General features: G+C 38.4%; 1 protein-coding gene across 1 annotated transcript in view; it reads left to right on the forward strand.

Moving 5' to 3' along the window:
• The first annotated feature begins 1,148 nt into the window (after nt 1–1,148).
• LOC121418212 (zinc finger protein 704-like) overlaps nt 1,149–16,845 on the forward strand; it is a 34,193-nt gene continuing 18,496 nt past the window's right edge. Inside the window, exons 1-2 of the mRNA XM_041611952.1 lie at nt 1,149–2,239; nt 6,876–6,991. Of these exons, the coding sequence (XP_041467886.1) occupies nt 1,716–2,239; nt 6,876–6,991 (640 nt within the window). The 5' untranslated portion in view covers nt 1,149–1,715. The remainder of the gene's footprint in view (nt 2,240–6,875; nt 6,992–16,845) is intronic.

Consider the following 16,845-nt stretch of genomic DNA (forward strand, 5'->3'; position numbering starts at 1 on the left):
GTATCTTTTTTCCATCCAATAAATTTGCTATTGACAAGACAGATATAACCGTCTCTAAATACGGCTTGTAAATCCATTCGATCGCTTTGTATAAAATCAGTTCATAGAAAAGATTATGTAATATTTTTTTATATACCTCGTTCGTTCTGCGGGGCCCCTCAGTTGATTTACGGCCATCATAACACATCGTTTGGTTGCAGAGCTCACTAAAAATAGTCTTTCATAATCATACATTCTTTTATAAATGAAAATAATTTGTATCTTTGCAGTTGCCGTATAACGGAGCCAATCTCTATATTGATAAAAAAACAATTGAAAGTGATTTTTTTTCAGTTAGTTCTAAAAGTCCATTCGATGCTTTATTAAAGTTTTTATTGGTATTTTGTAATTACAGCTCAATGTGCGCCTGATGTTTAGACTACGGAAAGACATCGGTCATTTGCTTTTTGGCTCGACCCCAAGTTTCGACATAAACAAACCGCACTCACTACAGAGGGGTTTTTCTTCTTTCTGTTTGAGGAGTTACTATTACCGTGTATACTCCCTCTGATTTTAGCATTCGCGTCGCCCAGCATTCGTCTCTTTATTTTTTGAGGGCGCTTTACATTGACCCGGCGTTTCCACCGGCTACCAGAGGGAGCACGTTCAATACTTGCACCTCAACGCAAGAGAGAGGGACCTCGATTTTGCGTACGTGTGGCAGGTCATATTTTTATTCGCAAAATCAGGAACGTGTGGTCACAGTGGAAAAAATAACCAATAACCCATGTCCAGAATACAATTTATGAATTCTCTATTAATGTATTTACAAGAAGAAAACGACACATATAGGCCCTATAAAGCCTCTACTCAAATGTCCATCAGAAGAAATGTTCCATGTCCTTATGTTGTCATGGTCGTGAAGAAAAGAAACAAAAGTACAGTTTTTTAAACAATTTTAATGGTAAGAGGGGGGGGGGGGTCGTCTTGGTGAAACTAAGTTTATTTTGATGGTGTGTATGTGCATGTGCTGAGGTGTTGGGGGTCCTTCGAGCATGCTTTGAGTAGTAATTTTCTGAAGGCATATTGAAATCTATTTCTTTTCATAAAGCAACGGAGCTGAGTTTCTGGCTGAGTTTCCACTGATGATATTGCCAACTACTACTAAAAGGATGGACTAAAAAGCTTATCAAAGTATTGACAAACAAATCATGTTCAATAATTCATTGGCATGGCAAACGCTGCAGCAACCCCTATCCCAGCCCAATATCGACTGTACAAAATTTCAGGACCACGTGCTTTCCAATATGGCTACCACCACACAGGTATTTTCCATCGAGGATTGGCATTTGTAACGATAAAAGATGCTGAAGAGAGGGCGAATAAGCCGGGCTCCGATTGTAAACAAAATACCCTGGCTTCACATGAGCTAATACACACACGTCACTCCAGCCACTCGCCAATCACAGGAGGGGTGCGTCATCTTTAGCCAATCAGCGCGCGTTAGTGGAGCGGCTGCCGATTCACTAAACCGGTTAGAGTCACGCCCATCTCTTTCACCGCTCGAGATCAAAACAATCTCCGCATGTTCGCTTCCAAAACAATTCATTTATGTTGTGTACGTGCATGCCGTGCGTTAGACTTTTGCAGATAGTTATTACATTTCTCGGATGAGTTAGAACTGGAAGATTAATTTGTGAGATTTATTCCTTCAGAAGGAGTTTGCTGGTGTAATCATGCTCTCAAATCCTAAGCGAACACCGAAGCGATCCATTATCGGTACACTTGCCAGCGCCATGTATTCGGATGGAATCTTTTACCCCGTGTTGATACGAGGCATCAAGGCCCGAACACCGACCGGCGAATTCGTGTACGAGGTCGTTCGGGAAGACGGTGTCGCGATGGACTGCCAAGCGGACACGATGGTTGGCCCGGGATTCTTACCAGTTTCTCATACTCATCTCAAATTCAACCAGCCCGTGTACACAAACCTTGATGGCCGTGAAGTAAAAGCCATTGTCCAGAAGCATCGGAAGCAGACGAACGAGGTTTTGCTCAAAAGTGCCGATGCCTCCGAGACGAATTTCAAGAGGAAACTCGACGACGTCCGACTTTTGGAAAGTCGCAAGATTGTTAAACTCACTGACCATCACCATCATCACCACCTCACAGACTCTAACAGGCATGAAAGGCTCGGTGAAATATGCCCAGAACCAAAGAAGCGACCCGTATCAACCACCATTGAAGTTCCAAGTCCAAGGTAAGATTTATTCTGTTCTTCCATCACTTCATCATGATCATCCTTTTTTCCAAACGCTTAACTCCTTTTTCCAATAGGGCTTCCCAACGTCCAATCCCATCCAGATCAACATGGCTGCGCTATAAAGGGTCCAACTCTCACAAATTAATTACGTAAATGGGCCTATATGGTATACATCTAAATTTGTAGTGTGTTTAGTCCGGCAATTGGGATGAACAACATTCATTACTGATGCGCTCTCGCAAAGTCGCATGAATGTCTGCCCCCCCCGCGCCACCATCCCATCGAATCATAATTATAAAAACAATCCAATGCATCATTTTCACATTCACATCAACTCATTAAGTTTTATCGATGACATTCTTCGTGCCGCTGCCATTTTCAGTCCCTGGATTGCCGAATGATATCATTATTGTTAATTGCCCGGTGGACACTTTAATCAGTGAAACGATAGAGTAAATGATGGAGAGCTACCAGTATCAACTTTGCACACGTCACTTTCAAACATCAAGGGTGCCGGGGATTTAAACTTCTAGTCTGGAACATCACACTTTATTTTTAGTAAATCAAAAAATAACGTTGACGTGTAAAAGTGGGGGGATGTTGGCACTGCCTGGTATGTCTGTTCGTAGGTGCAGTAACAATGTCATAAATATTTATGTAAGCTCCGTTTTCCAACTACTTTCATGTTTGCACGTGGTATATAAGAACCTCACCCACCCCAGGTTATTTCGAGCCTATTTCACCGATGTAAAAAAAAAGGTTGAAATTTAAATTCGTTAGCGTATGGTGTAATTATTTTTTTCAATCGGCAGTTGTATTTCATTATTTCATTACCTTTATTTAATCATGTTTTCGTTTGTTAACTAACAGTCAGATAGAGGATTAATTTTGCAGACTAATAAAGCCGGTACGCGTGGCGTTCTTACTTGGATAAATCTTTTTTTCAAACAGGCTTCAAGGCCAATACAGAATTGAAAATCGGTTTTGTTTGACCTCGTAAGTTGGAAAGGTAAATGAAATGGCATTGTTATCACAAGATGGGGGATAGTTAGTGCAGAGCTAGTGTAGATGGTTTTCTTTATTATATTTCTGTCATTTCTGTTTTATATTTTCATGAAATATTGGTTGAAGTTCATGGACTTAAACCACTCACTCAGTGAATGTATCTCGAGAGAAGTTATTTGACCATGTTATGATCATGATCTGACTTTTCCGATAAACAAATATTTTGAAGCGTTGGTGATCTAGATATTCGTAACCTTGTCCATCTCTCAACAAGACCCGAACAGATCATTGTTTGCTCTTGTTATCCATCTCGGCCTCGTCAATGATCTGACGTCAGCGTCAAATGTAAATAATAAGTAACTTTGAAGGTAAAGTGTAAAGACCAGCTCTTTGGCAGCTATAGATCGTATTTTGCGTAGGCGGCCATTTTCTTTGAACATTGGAAAGTTGAACCATGCCATAAAGCTAGCTCTATGGTTGAACCGTCGGATTGCTCTGAACGTGGAGCTGAGTGAAGTGGTGTACAAACTTGAAAATCAAAATGTTTGAAAGGGAGCGGGTGGGGTTTAGATAGTGAAGTGGTGCCCCCATTAGTTTACACTTTGAAGAAATCTGAAGTGAATGTCTTTTGGCTTTTCGCGTTTTCTTTTTTTGTAGGCGGTTCCTCCTATTCAACGGGTTGAATTTCAAGGCTGTGGCCTTGTATATCCTACTCAGCCTCAGGCTATGCCTCTTCCTCCAACCCCTCCCCCATTTCACAAAAGTGCACCCTTTTAAAAAGGCGGCCTTGCCCACGAAAACATCAAAATGACCTGTTCAGATCTCAATATGTGAACAAGGTCGCATTCGTAATCCGCCGAGTTCTTATCGTGTTTACCGGCGTGTATTGTTGATAAACATCGGAGGAGAGATTGGTAACTCCCAAAGAAAGGAAGCGAAATACGTCATAATTATGTGCGAGCTATTGTACCTTTTTTCCTTCTGAACACCCGACCCTGTATCGGAACGGAAGAGAGAAATACCTGTATATACAAGATCTTTTTATATCGCAGCAAAATTTATTGGAATCATGCCAAGTTGGTAAACTCCTTATTGCACACTTTTATTGGTGGTCATGATTGTTTGACAGGAACTTGGTAAATATGGGTTGATATCATAATTTAGTATTTGGTGAAGTAGAAGTTCCAGTGAATACCGTAGAACATTCTAGAGCTGGCAGTGATTGCGAGCACTTGTTGTTCCCACTAAATTCAGTTGTGCCTATTATGTAGGTTATTTGTGAGAATGTTGCTATTTTGATTGTTGATGAAATGTTAATCACTGAATTTCCAAAGTTGTTTCGATATGAATTGTATGAGTATTATATTATGTTATATATATATTTCATTATCTTCTTGCCTTATTTATCATAGCATTCACTACATGGATAAATGAAGTGTGTTTTGTTTTGGTAAATTTGTAAACATTCTGAAATGCATTTAGGCCTACATCTATCTCCATGTCAACCTCAGTCTCTCAAGTCATGTTTAATTTTTTTTTTAAATTCACATGCCACAAAAGAGTTGAGGTGCTATCTTTGAAATGATTTTTTTTAATGTCTTCATATGAATAAAGTAATTGTCAAATTGTGAGAAATGATTGTGTCGTATAGCCCCAAGAAATATATTTATAAGCCTACCCCTGCTATTTTGATGGGCAGCCATGATACAGCTTAATCACACCGGATTGTCACCCAGCCTCAACGAGGTCGCTGAACTGCTGATTGTGAGCAGAAGTGACATTGGGATGTTATTAACAATACCAACCTACACGCTGGTTGAACTTGGATGGTGGAAAGTTCTGCTATATCAATCATTGCAGATATAAAGACCTGGCCATGGCATCATTAAAAGAGACCTATCCCTTCTCTGTTCATCTTTCTCATGGTTTCCCCTTTTGGTATTTTTCCTGTCCAGGGGGGCCGTTTCATAAAGCTGTTCGTAAGATAAGAGCGACTTTAAGAACGACTCGAGATCCTTTCTTATGTGCTTAACCATCGCCAAGGAATATACCATTTACCACAAGAAAGGATCACCAGTCGTTCTTAAAGTCGCTCTTAACTTACGAACAGCTTTATGAAACACCCACCTGGTTCCCATCCCACCCCCTCCATCTGTTGATTTTTCCCTTCCCTCATCCCCATCCTAACTCCTTCCATTCCTACCCTTCCCACTACCCCTCCCCTCCCTTCTCTCTACCTATCCCTTTCTCCCAAAGTTTTCCTTAGTCACCCTTCCTTGCTCTTATCATTTCTTTCTCTTTATCTATCTTACCCTTTTACTCTTTTGATTCGAACCCTCCCCTTCCCACCAATTCTCCATCCCTCTCTCTACCCTCTCTCCTCCCCTCATCTCTATTTCTCTCCCATTGTATCTCACATTCCGGATGTGTCTGTCAAGAGTTCCCCCCACCACCCCAGTGACATACAAGATGAATGATGTGAAGGGGGACCAACAAGTTCATCCATGGGCTAGATATTTCAAACCAATTTGCTTGTTGATGACATTTCTTGGTATCTTTGGAATCTCTGAAACCCAAGTTCAAATGATCAGTGATGAAGGCATTTTAAGAATCACCAGACACATTTGATCTATCAGCGATCTTGGAAGAATGGAAGGGGGCAGGCATGTGTAAACCTAAGAATTGGATGATTCAATTAGAATAAAGGATTATGTGCAACATGATTACAAAACTCATTTGCTTTTGATAAAAGCAGCACAGAAAAGATTTTGTTGAGATGAGTTCATGAGTTCTTCATTTTCCTCTGTCTTTGGACTCTAATACCCTTTTCATACACCCATCCTCCTAAAAAAAAAAATTGCGTTTTCAAACTCTGAAAATAATCCGCACTATTTTTACGAGCGCAGATAATCGTCATGACAACTGCACACGGGCCCCTCCGATGTGGTTGTGTTGGAAAAGGATGACCTTGTGACCGCACCATGGCAATTATCTGCATTATTTGGAAATGCGTTCATAAAGTCAAAATCTGGTCCTGATGCTGCTATAATAGCAGCATCAAAATAATGTGGATAACTCTGGTCCTCCTCTGATTTTACGACCAAATTATGCTGCTATTAGCCGCATAATTGGGTTTATGAAAGGGGTATAAGATTTTAGAATTTGCTCCTGTTACATTCTGTTTGATCGTTGAGTGTTATTGAGTCTAATTTATCCCTATTTTGGTTTTTAACATTTGGTTTGTTTTGTTGTTCTCCACAACCGGTGGCAGCGGTGGGATGATGAACGAACAAATAAAGTCTTTACATGCTATTGCACATATGCACCAAATAATACAGGAATCCCATAAAACATGGAATTTTTCTGGCATGCTAAGAAAAGGAAACTAATGTTCGCCATGATACAATACATGTTTATGGGGTAAGGCAGATAGCCCCCCATATTTTAAAAATATTTTAAAAATTGCTGAACAAAAAGACAAAATAGCCACCCTTCCCTTGGCCTTTTGGTGAATTTTGTTGATTGTGACTCCAAATGCATGTATGCCTAGCCCAGAACTTTGTATAACTTTAAGAAAAAAGCCTTGATGACACAGATTTCTATTCTCATTTTTGATTAACCCTTGTAGTGCCAAAACGCAGAAGACCCATGAGGCTGAGCCACCGATGGATGACGTGATGGCAGCCATGGTGTTAACTAGTCTCTTTGGTAGTCCTAAAGTTGACAGAGAGAGGAACCCTTCAGGTAAGCATTTTTTAGTCTTCTCTTGATACTTGACAAACATTGGAATAACATCAGATTATTGATAAGGGCAACAAGCCCTTAAATAAACATAAATTATATAAGAAGTTATTATATTCCACTTATATGATTTCATGTTTGTACATATGTGTCATTTTATCGTGCATTGTACACATTATTCAGCCATTGGCTGTGAGGCATATTAATAGACCTTTTTTGCTTGATTCAAATTGAAAAACATACATAATGATGATATGGATAAATTAATGTGTTTGTATGTATGGAGATAATATTGTGTGACTTAGTTCAGGGTTGATAGTAGACTAAAGAAATCATTGGAAATTATTAATGTAAGATATTCATTTATCACAGCAAACATGAATTTCTGGTGTAACACTTAAATAAAACCTAAGCTAAATGGTGCAGGGATTTATCTCAAGCACAACCTTCTCAGCATTCATGTGGACCTTGCTCTTGATGCCCAGTCTTTATTTTCAGACTACTTGTAATGAAAAGATGTAAAGTTGTGAACATAATATAATGTTTACGAATTGCAATGTGCAATGATGACAGTAATCATGCTATTTTTATAATCTGATGTATTGTGGAAAGGAAGTGCTGTGGCGAGAATGCAGCGGGTGATGAGGTTCATGTGTGAATTATGGATCATTTGCGGACAATTGTGGTGGCGAGGTCTGAATGCAAGTATGTCAAGCTCAAGGCAATTTATGTGTTCAGCAGTGGATGACCTCTGGTGGAATTGGGCCAGCTGCACAAATGCTGAGCAAAATGATGAAGAGACCTGGGTGAAAAACATCACATGACTTGGTATGAGTGGTGGGATATAGACTCGCACTGCAGACCCGTTTGGGTTTCATGTGGATCGTTGTGGCCCAGTGGATTACCGGTAGTCTTCTGACTTTGAAAGAGACGTTTGTAGGTTCGAATCCCAGCCATCGCGTAATTTCCTTCAGCAAGAAATTTATCCACATTGTGCTGCACTCAACCCGGGTGAGGTGGTAATCCTGGCAGGATTAATTCCTTGAATGCATGAGCACTGAAAGGCATCTCGAGCTTAAGTGAGGGTAATAATAATAACAACGTGCCTCAGAATAGAATATTTCTAGATAGATGGCGCTATATAAATGCTTCTTACTTTTTAATGTGACAGGGAGGGGGGGGGGGGGGGTGGTACAACAGCAAGGGTTTTGTTGTAACATTAAGCCAAACAATACTATAATTAATATTATTAATGGAGTAGATCCTTAAAAAGAGATAGGACAACATGTCCCCCTTCCTTGGGACCACATCATATTCAAAACCTGTTGGTAAAAATAGTACCAAGTACATATGGAAACTTGGAACAAAACAAATGATGAAATAAAATAGAAGAAATATGGAATAAATACAGGTACCATGAAATTTAATTGATGATTCAATATGATAATATTGTAGTTTCTGTTTTGTTATAATGGGCCTATGTTTATGCATGAAAGTTAGAGGATTGCCAAAATCACATGCAGTTACGGAAAGCAAGACCAACCCAGTGATCTATTGCCTAAACATTAAACATATAGGCCTATAGGCTGGTCATCAGTAGTTCCTTGTAAAGGGCTTTCCTATATAATAATAATAATTTGGGTCTATTTTGCAAAGACTATTAATGTTTGTCCTCCAAGCTTTCAGGAACAGATTGCAGCTATGATTATTGCCATATAAATGACCATCAAATGACCATTGACCTTGCAATTATTGACCACACACTCATTAAAGAGACACCCATTATGCTATCAGGAAGAAAATATTTTCTGGCATTGAAACACAATACAAATCAGGGACAGAATGTTTTGCAAGCCACATTTGGGTAAACATTAATATATAGACAAGTTTGTTATAACCAGGCATGGCAATTTTTCATATTTTTGGTGCATGGGGGGGGGGGGCGAGACCACCCTCTGCAATTTGCGGCTTTGCACCCCCCCATCACCACCAATACACTATAGTAAGGAAATTTCAATGACGAGAAACTTGGTTATCTATTTAAAATGAGAAATATTATACTGTTTGGGGAATTGTGTCCCCCTCTCGTTAATCTTCTGCAAATGGTACAAATTCAGAAACATTCTCACCCCTCCCTTACCAAATCATTGACCTGTTGCAGTATGGTCTGTATGGTCCCCTTACCCCACCCCACCACCACCCTTTATACACCATGTTTACTTCAAGGTCTAAACTGACCTCATCTTTGCTTGTCCAGTTCCCCAGCTAGTTGACCTCATCGAATCTCTTTGTTTGATGGCCATGCCATGGTCATTGCTGCTTGACCAATGATGGTCGACCACGAAGCAAGCAATTGGCACTTCTACTAGATGCTTGAAGGCTGACCTTGTAATGGGTGCTTGATGATCCAAAACTGAAAGTTGTGTTGCTACGCAATGAAAACTTATCAATATTGTCAAGTATTCTTCTCTACAAATAATTATGGTTTGCATGCTGCCACAGGGCTAGCTAAATATGCAATAAGCATTGTTGTATGTGTTTTTCCCCACCGATCAATTTCCACTCTTTCACATGGTAAAAATTGTAATTTGAATGATGATTCCAGTGAAAAATAAGGCTAGTGACAAATTTTTAGCATGTGTGAAACCAAACTAGAGTCACGAATGCTAATCACAATCACGAATTCTAACTCTACTTCAGAGGTGATTTCCATTTGCGTTTCACTCAAATTACGTTTTTCGGTGAGAAAGGTCCGATGATTCTAAAGATGGATTGCAATCATCTTTACAGTGATGATTTCAGATACACATGTGAAAAGGCCCTTTATTGCATGTGAACTGAGGTAAATCACATGTATGTTTGGCAGTCTTTCAACAACAAAGGAATGATAATACATTAATTATTGTGGGGGCTGATTCCTACATGACCTAAAATGCAAAATGCCCTGAAAATGGAAAGACATTATTATGGTATCTTGCATTTCTTCATATATTCTACCATGAAGCTTTTTGTTTGTGCCATGGTAACCTTATGCTGAATAAGCCTAGATTTATTACATGTACATACATACATATATATATATATATGTCTGATAATAAATGATACATTGTAGAAATAAATGGATTATTTACAGAATTGTATATTTGAAAGTGTTTCACTTTACATGAGCCTACTTCATTCCTTTTATTCCTTATAATGAATCGTTTTTCTCAAATTGTAGGTTTTTTTAATTTCCATTTTACATTCAAATTATAGTTATATGCCTATAATTATGTGCTTTAGGTAAATCAGGTTTCTAGGACTTTTATTTAGGCTTAGTACAAGTATGAATTCCAATGAATGTCCTGTACGTCAGTCAATTCACTTCATGCTAATTTTGAGGTTGTGTTCTTACTGCCTATTTTAAAACCAAGTCTATGCACTTCTTACTTAAAATAAAAAAAAGGGGCAACCCTTCTTTTTAAATGACTCTGTTATATTATCGATATTATTTAGGTTTTACGATATTTTATGAGGTTATATATTCTTTTCACCATATTTCTTTAAGAAGTAGAAGTGGCAGTTTTGGAATGCAGGTTGGGGGTAACTGGATATTTCTGTGGAAGACTCCAGCTGTGTGGATTTAAATCGGTGCCCTGCACCATATCCAGAGGCACCATCCACTTGGACGGAGCTAGTGTGGTTTACCTTGGGGTAGGGGAGGGGGCAGCGGAGTGGAGTTTGCAAGGTGACACACTCATCTAGCATTACGGTTGTATTTTGTTCATTGCCAAAACACAGAGAATGGTCGAAAGGTAGGCCTATGTTCCCTTGCCCTCAAAAAGGACATACATTAGAAGGCAGGTCTTATTCATTACTAATAGTTTCTAGTATCTGAGGTCAGTTATACTGATGTTTTCACTTTCTTTTGATTGTTTCGTTTGGAAGTATTTTGTTAAATGGTCTGTGATAATCAGTGACCGAAATGTTGATGGCAGGAGTCCGGTGTATTAAAGCCTGCTACAAGACATCCACCAGATTATATCCTGCTTGCATGCATACATGTATTATAGGCCTACTCGACTATTGCCAAGTTTTTAGTTGTTGAAAGCCGGCCGGTTGGTTGGTATTCCTACCGGCTTCCCTGTGTTGTTTTCAAAGGCAGGAAACCAATCCCTTTTGAGCCAAATCTAGGCTATGTATTCAGACCCTTTTGGAATCTGGAAGATATTGTTTATGTCCGAGTATAAGGACATGGTGTTTGAAGGAGTGTTTTCCAGTGATTTTAACTCTACATGCAAGTATTGTATGCCCTTACCTTTTTTTTTGGGGGGGGGGGGCTAAACGTACAATGTCCATAACAGAGTGAATACATTCCATGACACAATATCCAATTGTTAAAGACCTCAAAGAACTGTTGATGAAAGATGTTTATAAGTGCATCATTATGGTTTTGGGCCCAGTGGTTCTGATTCGCCTGTTGGAGTTCAAAATCGTGAAAGCAAGACATCAATCTATGCTTGCCCCTTCCCACCCAGGGGTTGGTTGAATATGACCCGGTAGATGCAAATGGAATTGTTCGTGGTCTGCCAAGCAATGTACCTCTGTGACTGGCTGGAATATTCACCAGGGAGTGGAGAAGGGGGAGACTTATGGTGTAAAGTGTGGCTATGAACAGAAGCACAGCTTACCTACTGGTTCAATGGAATAACAAGAAAAAGTACTCCATTGGGGGGGGGGGGGGAAGTGGCTGTTTGTGATCAGGGTCTATTTATTAAAACTAGCAGAATAGCGATGGGGGTCATGCATCAATTTGACCCCAGCAAGTTTCCATCTTGAAATGGGCTAAATATTCCTTCCAGGGACAGAAATAAGAGATGAAAAACTTTTTTTCTTTCTCCCCAGGTGTATTTTTGGAATGATGTGAAGGGGTGGTAAGGTAGTTGTGACTTTCCAAAGATAGGGGGTTGGATCAATAAAATGGTGTCTGAATGATTATATAGGGGGGTGGGGGGAGTAGAAACAGGTTGAAGGCTACATTTTTTTATCAATCCACCCATAATGTAATATCAATGATGTTGTAGGCCCCTATGTACTGTATGTTCAGAAAAAAAAGTTGGGGGATTAAATGAACAAATTTGGGAAGTGTGGGGATGGGGATTATTTCAATTGTGATACTCAGATGTTGATGAATTTTGTGTAGGCTATATTTGTACCAATTTTTTTCCAGCGGAGGAGAAATAAAAAGCATGCAGTCTGATGTCCAATCATCAATTTGCTTCAGGACTGCATGTAGAATCCTTTATTTCACCATATAACCATAGAGCTATTAACAGAAGGAGATCTGACTCTCTCAAACGCTTTGCCCCATGCGTGGCACCGCTAATCCCCTCTCAGCAGGGTCCCTCACGGCGCACTACAGAGGCCGCTCGTAAATCAGATAAGGAAAGTTGATCGACGCGATCAACAGCTCGGGTTTGCGCTTGCGCAGTAGTGTTTTCACCCATAATGCATTTCACATCGGCTTCACGAATTTTATGCAAACATGGCGGCTCACGATTTCGAACGTCGTGATTTCGAAGACGAAAATCTGATTTTGGAACCAGCTGAAAGCAGGCCTGACCAGATTTCACAAAAAGAAATACGGGACAATCGACAAAGTACGCTGCATGAGCGGATCGACCGAGCCAGGTCTTAAAAAAAGATCAACAAAGGAGGCTACACGGTGTTCGACTTGGGGAAAAATGTACAGAATTGGAAGGTGGGGGGGGGGGGGGGGGTGAACGAAAGAATGAAGGAGGGAATGAAAAGGTGTAAGAAAAGAGTTGAATTGAGAACGGATACAAAGAAAAAAATGAAGGGGAAAATGAAGGAAAAAATAAAGAAAAAAAGGAATGTTAGAATAAAATGATGAAAGATAGAATAAAAGAAAAAAATGTTTCCGTCATTATTTGAAATGAATTTAGAAGGAAAGAAAAAGAAAAGAAGGAAGGGAAGATGTGTGAAAGAAAACATAAGGGAGAGAAATAAAAGAAGCAAGAAAAAAGGATGAGGAAAGAAAGAACGAATAAAAGAAAAAATGCTTCCTTTATTCTTTGAAAGAAAGAAAGACGGGACAATCAACAAAAAAGATCAAAAAAGATACACAATGTTAGACATGTGAAAAATATAAAGAATTGAAAGGGAGGGTAAATGAAGGAGAGAAAGAAAAGATAAAAGAAAAGGAAAGGAAAAATGAACTGAAGGGGAAAATGAAAAGAAAAACATTAAAGAAAATTAGAATAAAAGAAGGATGAAAGAAAGAATAAGAGAGAAAAAAGGTTTCCGTCATTCTTTGAATATAGAAAGACAAAAAAGAAAGGAAGGGAAGATGAATAGATGTGTTAAAGACAAAATAAAGAAGAGAAAGGAAAAAAGAAAGTGAGAAAAAGGGGAGGAAAGAAAGAATGAAGGAAAGAAATATTTTCCTTCATTCTTTGGAAGAAAGAAACAAAGAAGAAAATAGGAAGGGAGGAAGGAAGGGAAAGAAATAATAAGGGAAAAGAATTGGAGGGAAAAATAAAATAAAGAATGAAAGAAAGGAGAAAAGAGAGGGAGGAAAGAATGAAGAGATGAGAGAATGACAAAAAGAGAAAATAATGGAAGGAGAGAACGAAAAAGGGGAGAGGCCGGAAGTGAGAAGGAAGCAAAGAAAAGTTTAAGGAAAGAAAGAATGAATGAATTCAGGAAATAAGGAATGGAAATTTGATAAAGAAAAGTAACAGAAAGAAGGAAAGAAAGACAAATGAACAGAGAGAGAGAAAGGTTCAGGAAAAAAAGATCGGAAATAAAGATAGATGGAACAAAAAAGGGCAAGCAGGAAGGATATAAGGATGAACAAAGAATGATACAAAAGAAAAAGGAAAAAAGTTCAAACTTCAAGCAAACAAAAAAATCAAGTCATCTAACAAAAATCATAATGAAGTTTGGTGTTTTTTAATATATTTTCAGAATTTTGAAAAACTAACATTATTTAGAAATGAGTAAAATTTTAAAGTGAAACATTGTCAAACTTAAAAATTAGATGAAACAGCGGCATCATACACAACAAGACTCAAAACGAAAGCTGAAACAAGATCTAGTTATGAAAACTAAATAATTGTTCCACCGATTATATCTCCAAATTAGTTTCATTGTTATCTCTGCTTCGTCATCTGTTGGTTATTTGATGAAAAAAATCACCACTTTTAAATGCAATAACTACATTTTGTTCAATATTCTTAAATACGGGACAAAAAGGCGTCCCGGGAAGGGTTTGTCGGGACGCTGGGACAAAGGAGCAAAATACGGGACAATCCCGGGAAATACGGGACGTCTGGTCACCCTGGAAGGGAGGGAGGGAAATAAAGAAAAAAGGACACAAATTAGAAGGAAAATAGAATAAAGAATGAAAGAAAGGATGAAAGAGAGGGAGGAAAAATTAAGGAGAGAATTTAAAAAAAGAAAATAATGGAAGGATCGAGAAAGAATGAAAAAAGGGAGAGGAAGCAAAGAAAATTGGAAAGAAAAAATGAAGGAAAAAAGGAAATTTAAAATAGGACGGAGAGTAAGACAAACAAGGAAAGAGAGAAAAATGAACAGAGAGAGAAGATCAAGAAAGAAAGATAGGATGGAATAAAAAAAGGGGCAAAGAGGAAGGATAGAATGATGCCAGGAAAAGGATATGAAAGAAAGAAAAAAAGTACAATCTTAAACAAACAAAAAATCTCCTAATCTAACAAAAATCATGATATTCAATGTTTCTTAATATATCTAGAACAGAAAGAGAATGTTTTAGAAATGAGGGGGGGGGGGGGGTCAGGCGTCCGGACACTTTATATTTTGGAAGCCTTTTTTTTCTTTAGATTAAACTAAAGATATGAATTCAATAGTTGTAATCATCTTTTATTTTGTTCTCTAAAATCATTTTAAATCATGATTATTTTTGGTCCTAAAAATTGTAAAACTTCGCTTGTAATTTTTTTTCCAAATGACTTTGTAACTTAAAATGAATCGTCCTGACATAGAAATGGGTATACTTTGTGGTCCCAAACATGTTGTTTTTAATTTCTTTATTATGTAGAATAACAATTTTTATACTTTGTTCTCCTTTTTACTGGTTTGTAAATTAAATCTGTTCGCTCCGCGGCCCCTGCTATTTTCCAAAAACGATACAGAGACAAGAGCTGAGCAAGCACGGCTCCCGTCATTCATTACACTCACTTTCAACTTACACAAATAGGAATGCGTGGGGCACCGGAGGGTACTCCACGATGCGACAATCGCCAGAGAAATGCCCTGCAGATTCGTCGTTATATTATCGATTCTATTGTACTCCTGCAAATGATCTTGGCATGAAAATTTAGCTCAAAATATGCTCTTTCATCTTATTATAATTTCTAAAACAGGTACGGGTAGGAAAAGATTTAACCATGGAAGAAAATCAGACATACTTAAAATGACCAATCTCCAACTTCCTCCGTTTGTAATTTTGTTGAGTCATTTCAGATTGCACCGTATTTGGTATGTATGCACAGGGGATCATCTCAGAAGTTCAACCATACATAAAAGACGTACATCAGGAATCCGTACGAAGAGATATGGATGTTAGAAGAACAGCAAGTCGTGTTTCAATTTTGAAAAAAAAACTGAGCTAGGGGGAAGTTATGTGGGAGAACGTTGTTTACGGCGGTGCCTCGCAGGGTCCTTCAAAAAATCTCTGACCTCAGATTTTACGAGGGGGCTTATCGCGTTATGTAAGCGTGCTCTAACTTTGGCCTGGCGGCTCGCCGATTGATGTTAGATATCATTCCTCGCCCGAAGGAAGCAATAACAAAGGATTAACAGAGGAATTGGAAGATGGTTCTCCTTCTCTAATAGCTCTATGATATAACACTAAACTGCACAGGTCTGAGGCTGTGCCAGAAACCTCTTCGGTTACATATACCTAGATCTACGCAGGAGGTTTAGGGAGTGGTACCAAGTGGAGATCATGATATGATAATACACCTAAACACTATAAAAAGTGTTTTCACTTATTTCAAACTGCAACTCTGCAGAAAAATTAGGCACCTTTGATTTTGTTTACAAAGATATTTTTTTCCCAGTTTATTTTAAATTCTCGAATTGTAATGATTATTTGTTTGCAACGGTTGGGTATATACCCCTTTTTCTACTGAATTGCTGGTGTGGCCAGTGCGCCGTAACTTGCACAATTTTGGATTTTCAGAATGATTTTTGATCAAAATAGTTGGGACGCTTGCCTTAGGATCACAAGGTGTTTGTTCTGTTGTGAATTAATAAAAGCAAATTTTACTGCCTTGTGGATCGATGGGTACTAAAAATGGAGGGTACCAAAAAAGGAAAGATTACTGATATATTAGGTGTATTCTGAATGCCTCTATCACCAGAATACCAGTTAAATCATGAGAACTTGTTTAGGCCTCATAATACCCGATGATGATTTTTATTTCACATTCACACCGACCCAAAGCAGACCCTTTCAGGGTGTAAGTTTTTTAAGTTAAAAGCATTCACCTAGTGTTGAGGCCAGAGGTATTTAATGACAATCATTTTATGACATCTTTGCTATCCCCCATTTGCCTCAATACCATAATACCTATGAAGACAAACAAATAATTTGTCAAATTGAAAAAATGAAGGTAGCAATTTTGTGAAAGGCAAGGGATATCAAATTTTGAAATCCATTATTTTCCTATACATGTAGACTTATTTTCCCCCATCATATCCATGATCTCTATAGTGTTGGAGATATTTCAGCTTGTAATGATAGCAGTGTGCCATGAATATATAGGCCTTACTCTTTGTATATCAATAACTGAAATTGAAAGTTACAGCTA

Source organism: Lytechinus variegatus, chromosome 1 (genome assembly GCF_018143015.1).
Source record: "Lytechinus variegatus isolate NC3 chromosome 1, Lvar_3.0, whole genome shotgun sequence".
Taxonomy (NCBI): domain Eukaryota; kingdom Metazoa; phylum Echinodermata; class Echinoidea; order Temnopleuroida; family Toxopneustidae; genus Lytechinus; species Lytechinus variegatus.